This window comes from Gopherus flavomarginatus, chromosome 12 (assembly GCF_025201925.1).
Source record: "Gopherus flavomarginatus isolate rGopFla2 chromosome 12, rGopFla2.mat.asm, whole genome shotgun sequence".
Lineage (NCBI taxonomy): Eukaryota > Metazoa > Chordata > Testudines > Testudinidae > Gopherus > Gopherus flavomarginatus.
In genome coordinates this window covers 33,128,352-33,135,760 of record NC_066628.1, presented here as the reverse complement: position 1 = coordinate 33,135,760, position 7,409 = coordinate 33,128,352, and the positions used below count along the sequence as shown (strand labels likewise).

General features: G+C 37.1%; 1 protein-coding gene across 1 annotated transcript in view; it reads left to right on the top strand.

Moving 5' to 3' along the window:
- Positions 1–7,409, top strand: part of TBCD (tubulin folding cofactor D) — a 160,995-nt gene that overhangs the window by 146,770 nt on the left and 6,816 nt on the right. Inside the window, 1 exon segment of the mRNA XM_050919182.1 lies at positions 5,519–5,628. Within this exon segment, the coding sequence (XP_050775139.1) occupies positions 5,519–5,628 (110 nt within the window).

Genomic DNA, 7,409 nt, shown 5'->3' with positions numbered 1-7,409 from the left:
TGGTATGCTCTCTTGCAGTCATTTCAGCTACTGTGGTGATCACTTCCTTTGCTCTACCCCACATGCCCCACCTTAGAAACAGCTTTGCAATTTATTATTTTACAGCAGAATATAGCTTTGTTTACATAATAGCTGGCATTTTATATATGCGTGTGTGTGTGTGTCTATATAGACACAGAGAGAGAGAGAGAAAGAGAATGCAAAATCTCCATAAACATTCCAAGGTGAATGTAGTTTTGTGGAACACAAGGGCCATACTTGTTTTATTGATTAGGCCACTGGGAAAGCTGTTAACCTGGTCTTCTGGAAAGATTTCAGCTTTTTTACATCTAATATAGATCTCTCTCTCTCTCTCAACACAGCACAAACTACAGAGTCAGAGAAGGAATGCTAAGGGGCTAGAAAGTGAATAGTCTAAAAATGGACTTTTGAATTCCTGAGCTATGAATTAATTACTCTGCAGTAATTTTCTAGTGCTTTTTTCATTAAATCCCATAAACTCCTAACAGACATCCTTTAAAATGCTATATAATTATTTAATTCTGTAAAGATAATTTTCAAAATGTGTTAGAGAATCCGAAGTCTCTATCTCAATCTAGCATTTAGATCTGGATCTGGAGCCCACCCTCTGTTTGGAATATATGTGTTGCACCTCCCTTTCCATATATCTTCATGAAGGCTTCCGATCTTTGCCATGCTGTAGACAGTCCCTCTCCAGATTCTTTCTTTGATCAGCTTCACAGAGCGGGCCCAGCTCATCTTCCTGTCCTTCCCCCTTCACTCCCCCAGTTGCTAAAGCCAATTTGGTGCAAGAATGAGCTGTCTGCCCCCTGCCCCCATTTTCTGGAGGCAAAAATGTGAGCTTTCCCAGACCAGAACTGCACACCCTGCTGCTTTCCTCTATGTGGTCCTTCCTCACCTAGCAAGGATGAGCATACAGAAGATGAGCAATCCTCCCAGGAGCCCCAAAAAGAGAACTTGGCCATGACTGTGCCCAGCCTGTGGGACAGTTGCTCAGCTAGGGGAAAGGGATTGTGTCTGCTGGGTTGTTGGGGTCTTTGCATCCCCCCACACAACTTGAGGCTCCCTTGGGGCCTCTCTGCAAGAGCAGACAGGGCTGTCTTCCAGGGTGGATTTGATTTAAATCACTAGTCAAGAAGACTCCAATTTAATCATGATTTCTACGTAAAAGTGCATTCTTGTTGGTTGTTACAGCCTTAATACATATTCTTCACAACTCAGAGATAGATGTAGTTTCATTTTTAGAAGGTACACACTATACATTTTAAAAGTGATTTATTTTGAAAACTTTTCAGATTAGTTTTAAAGCAATATCAGAAAATGAATCATTGTTTGGTAATTGAAGCAGATATTTATGAAGTCATTGGGAGGTGAACTATCTCAATTCAACAGGGTAATCGTTAATATTTGGAGGATTTTCTTGCAAAGTTGTTTTAAGAGAAGAACATCACCAGACAGACTTGTTTTATTTAACTAAAACAACAACGTTATGTATTCTGGATTTTTTTCTTCAACAGCAAACATATAATATTTCAACAAAACAAGCATATGAATTTTTGAATTTAAACAGTCATTTTTTTTAAAATCAGGTTTGTTTTCATTAAAATTAATTTTAACTAAAATAGTTAAATGAAATATTTAAAAAAAAATTAAATCGACTATGTCAGCCAGGTCAACTTGAGAAACTTAAAAGATTGGCCTCTGCAGCTAACTCCATAGTCTTCACTTTTATTTTCCTGTTTGTTCATAATCTGGAAAAGAAAAACAAACTGTCCTGCTTTTTCAGGTCCCAAATGATTTCCTAATTTGGAATGAATTAGTCCAAAGGAAGAAAATATTCTTTCTACACTGGCAGAAGAAGCTACTGCTGTTAAAAGTGAGATTATCACTTCAACGGTCTCTGAATCCAAGTGCTTAAGTGACTTCCACCAGTTCACTGGTGGGACTTTCTTTAAAACATTATCAGCAAATATATATTTCTTGAATGGTTCTTATTCCCGAACTGGGTCTCTTTTACGGCCTGCTGCCATTATAGGTTTTCCCTTTTAGTGAGAGAATGGTATGGTAGATCTCAAATCAGTGAAGGCTACACTCAGAAAGACTTCTGGAATATGCTGCTCAAACAAAACTGGAACTGTTTCTACTGCCTGTTCCTCCCTTCTCACATTTATCTCCAGACTTCTTCTCCTCATCCAGATCTATTTCGCCCCCAAAAATCTTCTATTCATTGAACTTTTTGAAACTTTGGACTTTTAGAGAGAGGTAAGGGATTGACTCTGTGTACACAAATTTGCAGAGGGACAATAGGGTTGAGGTCTGTTATTTCTCACCTCTGTATATTATTTCTTTAAAAACATTTTTGCTGTTAACAAGCATGTTATCTCTGGAGACATAAATCCACAGTTTGAGAACTGCAAAACTAAGCATCTCTGATGGTATCTGCTAGATGGAGCATTGGGTAGATAGAAAGATTAACCTAAATAATCTATCCAGAAGCCCCTGAACCCCATAAGATTGGGTCCCTAATCCATGAACTATTGGAACTCATTTACAAAACTCTACTTAAACATTACATGAATATATTGTCTCATATTATAGAATTAGAATTTATAATCCATATTCCATGACGCAATATCTTTGAGCAATAATGTATCTTAATTAAAACTATCTTTGGATAGGTTTTTCCCTCAAAAAGCATTTTATCAAAAAAAATCATTGTTATCCACCCTCTTGCTGTCTTTTCCAATCAGACTTGGTGGGGGTAAGTCTGAGTATTTCCCCCACCATTGTCTTGTCTCTTCACATCTGCTCAAGTGGGAAATAGTCACTTGGCAAGGAGTCTGGTGCCCTCTCCAACCCCCACTCAGGAAGGTTCCCCTATATTTCCTCCACATTGGACAAATGACTTGCTCAGAAACCCCCCTGTGGGTTAAGACCCAAAGGGGAGCACTGTCCTCAGAAAAAGGCACCAACATCCTGATCAAAGAAAACTAAGAGAGGTGCAACCCCAATATTTCCAAGAGGGGAGAAGTCACTCCCAGAAAGGAAATGATTGGGCTGCAAGCTTTCTATTCAAGTTAATCGTCACACCTGTCATGACGTTTGTAATAAAACTAAATAAATAGACATAATTTTAATTCACCTCCTGAAAGTAATTTCATATGGCAACATTTCAAAAACAATGCCTTTTTTAAAAATTGCAGATCTGCAACTATACAATAAAGCCACTCATCCAAGGATCTTTGGTGTAACTTTAAAATCCAGACAGTCCATACTAAATCTAAGAATCTAAACCAACTCCAGTGAGAACTGTTAAATACAGCATAAGATGTAAGATAAATAAAGCACACACCTTTGGCCTAAGTCTGCTGCCATTGAAGATGATGGTCAAATTCTCATTGACTTCAGTGGGAGCAGAGTTAGACCAACACTGAGAACTTTTGGAACTTGCTCACACAGCTTGTATGTCAGTACGTTCATTATAATCCCATATTTTTAAATACCATATTAACATATTATCACTATGATCAGTAACTACCCAGGTATATCCATCTTGCCTATTATCAGTTACCTGTTTATCTCTCTGTAGATTTAGGTCCCCATTCAGTATGGTGCATGCCAAATTTTAAGCATGTGAATAGTCCCATTGGCATTGAGTAGAACTACTCATGTACTTACAGTTAAGTACCTGCTTTAGGTAATTTGCTGAATTGGGGTGCTATAATATATTTTCAAACTCCTTTTGAAACATAAATAAAGGGTGTTTAAAAAAAACACACCACCAAACAATACTTAGCAGTAAAAATTGAATGTAGGCTGAAATTTAGCTTACAAAATTTTAAACCCAGAGTGATCTAAAAAAAAAAAAAGAATCAGTTTAGACCGTTTTAAATTGATCAGGTTAATAATAATCAAGTGTAATTTTGTGTCTCATAACTCCAAAGTGGCTTAGATTTTGAAAAAGAAATTTAATTACTGTTGCTATTCTCAGAAATACAGTCATCTGAATCATTTAACATACAAAGCTTCCTACTGTGTTTGCACAGGAAGTAGTTTTTATAAGTAATATTACTATGTATGCTTAATGTACCTTCCAAAATCTATATTGACAGTACACAGAATATGGTGATATAACAGTTGTAAAGGCGTCATTATAATCTGTTGTGTAAATAATATACGATTTTAAAATGTTTTAAACAGGTATTTACATGTACACCAGAGTAGCGTATTGCAATAACACTTCCATATTCCCACGAGACAGTATTTTGTGGCCTCTAGTTAGTCAATATTTAAATAAGCAAGTAAGTGCAGAAATCCCTCTGCTTAAACACTGAGGTTGTTACGCAAGTCAAAAGTGAAGAAATTCAAATTTCTTTCAAATTGCATCCTTCCGTTTTTGTTCTCTGCCCTGAGAGGTGCCAGAGTAGATGGATGAGGAACCGTGCTGGCATAAAGGGAGTCATTTGGACCTTACACATACCAGGAGATAAGGACTAGCTGTTATAGGGATCTCCAGGTGCCTTAATCAATGCTTGGATTTCATTGATGAAGCATGGCAGTGTGTGTTGAATAGATACTGGATGGAGCAGATTGGGAAGCATCACCTATTACAATAATTACTTCTAAACAAGCTGGGAGGTTCCCCGTCTTCTGTAGTAGAAAATAAGGTATTTATGGTTCTGAACAGTTAGATTATCTAAAAATGTATTGTCTTCTAGGCTGTTGGCTGTGTATTTGGCTAATTTGTCCACAACTTAGTATATACCAGCACAGAATAGAAGGCAAATAATGATATGAACCTTTTTTTTTTTTTTTTTTTTTTTTGGGTGCCGTAAAAGTAAGTATATCTGTCTGTACAGTAGTGACCTACAACATTGCATGAACATGATATATTCTACAATGAGTAAGTGAGTATGCATCTATAGAATATAATACTCAGAATTTTAAGCCACATTTTGGGGAACTACAGGGGATACTAATAAGACATTTTCATACGAAAATCCAAATTATATTGCTAGTTATGCCAAGAAAAATCCCTGTCTGACTCATCTCTCTCTACTTTGGCATTCCAGTCTGTAAAATCAGGGATGTACTTCTCTGCCTCATAGATTTGTTATGAGGGTGCTATTTGTAAAGCACATTGCAATTCTTTAGCATCTTCCATTTGAGGAGCTCAAAGTATTAAAATGGAACATAAATCACCAAATAGCCATCTCTGAATAAATGATACATTTAATAAGCATTACACTCACAACACTTCTTTGAGATACAGAAGAAATGCTAGAATATCAATTTGATAGATATGCAAATTACAGCAAGGAGGTGAAGTCATTTCCCCAGGTTCCACAGCATATCACTGGCAGACTTGGGAATATCACTCCCAGCTCTGCATTCTGAACATTTATACAACTGTAACTAACATGTTGCTCTCATGTAGCAGTCTGGATAATTTCACTGTTTTCAGCAACTAAAATTTATCTCTCTGCCTTCTCTGTAGATAAGGAAAACAACAGCCAGTCAAGTGTATGAAATGTTGATAACCTACAGTGATATTGTCGATCCCGATATTCTGGATGAGGTCATGACAGTACTTAGTGACACCAACTGGTGAGTGAATTCATTGTCAGAGAAATGTTTAATAATAAAGCCAATTTTAATAATTCTCATATCTATAAAATATTTGTTCATGAGGAAAAGTGGAAAAGGAACTGTAAACAATGTGATATCTGTAACAAGATCCACTTATCGCTTTATACAAGTTTAGACAAGTTTTTTAGGCCAGAAAGGGTGTTGCTGAAAGGGACCTTCCTGCCCTGAAAGCTTGTCTATTGTATATTACATATTGGTGGTAAATAAAGGTGTTAGGAGTTTTAGTTTTACTGGTTCAATGGTGTTTACTAAAATGCCCATAATTTCTAATAAAGAAGAAAGGGAGGAAATCCTGGAAGTTCTTTGTGCTACAAAAAAGAAAATGTTTGGGGAGACAAACTGGCCCGGCACACCAGGGTGCTCACTCTGGCGAGCCATATGCCAGAGGTTGCCAACCCCTGAAATATAGGCTTCAGAAATGTTGAAACCTCCTTCAAACAAATATTTTGAAATAGAAGAGTCTGACATTCCCCAGTGGAACTTTCATATTGTAGTATCAATTAAGTAACTGCATTAATAATATAATTTAAACTACCTTCTGTTCTCTTTGTCATTAAATCTCTTCTGGAAAGAAGGCCTTGCATGCACTCGTGAATTAATATAGCTGAATGTACCACAACTCCTTGCCAGGATTTTGAGTCATTTCTGTTACTCTATTAGAGGAACTCTTGTATCAAATGCTCTGCTGTAATGGCAACATTGTCTTGTCCATGCCAGGTGCAGTGGGTTATCACTGACCCAAAGGTAGTAAAGTCTTTCACTTGAAATTCACCTAGTGGTGAAAAAAGGGGACTTCTAGCAGTGGTCTTACACACAATAAAAAAGGGGCTCTCAAACTGGGGGTTGGGACCACTCAGGGAGTCATGAGGGTATTACGGGGGGAGAGGGGATCACAAGCTATCAGTCTCCAACCCAAACCCTGCTTTGCCTCCAGCATTTATAATGGTGTTAAATATATAAAAAAGTGCTTTTAATTTATAAGGGGGGTCGGTCTCAGGCTTCCTATGTGATAGGAGTCACCAGTACAAAAGTTTGAGAACCACTGCAATAAAATAACAGAATAGAAACATATGACAGAAAACTGAATGCTGTAAGAACTGCTGATTATATTTATGCTTAAATGTTCATATTTTCACAGCTTTTATGAGCCTGAAATATTAATCACTAGGGGGGAGAGAGAGAGAGGCTCTGACTATATAGTTCTAGATCCACAGAGGGTGCAGGATAGGTGTTTTAAAGGTGTCACTGCTTAAAAGATAAAGCAAATGAACTAATTTGAGTACCATTTGATGCCCTTTTCCTTAGTTCTGTGAATGCAACAAGTAATGTTCTCATCATTGCATTACAATAGATGTGTTCATGACTTAAACATTTCCGAACTCTCCCATTTTAGTGAATTCTGATGTCTTCAAGGAATAAGTATACTTAGGGCACTCTTTCACAGTTTCTCTGAAGCCATGTAAAAACACAGTGGCGTTAGTCACTGATTTTGGATAATTGTTCTGCATGAACTTAAGTAGTTTTCAGTTTGCACAGCTTGTTTTTGGCAAGCTAAAGGGTGCTGGATCTGAAACTCTGGGGAATTATTTTATGCCACAGTTTAATCTCATTCTGCTCTGAAATTCCTGACTGGTGATCAAATGATGTGTCAGTGTTTAAAAGCTGTAAGTATAATGATTGGCTGCTACTACTTTTCTTAATCTTTCAGTGCTGAATTAGAACAACTATATGAGCTTTTC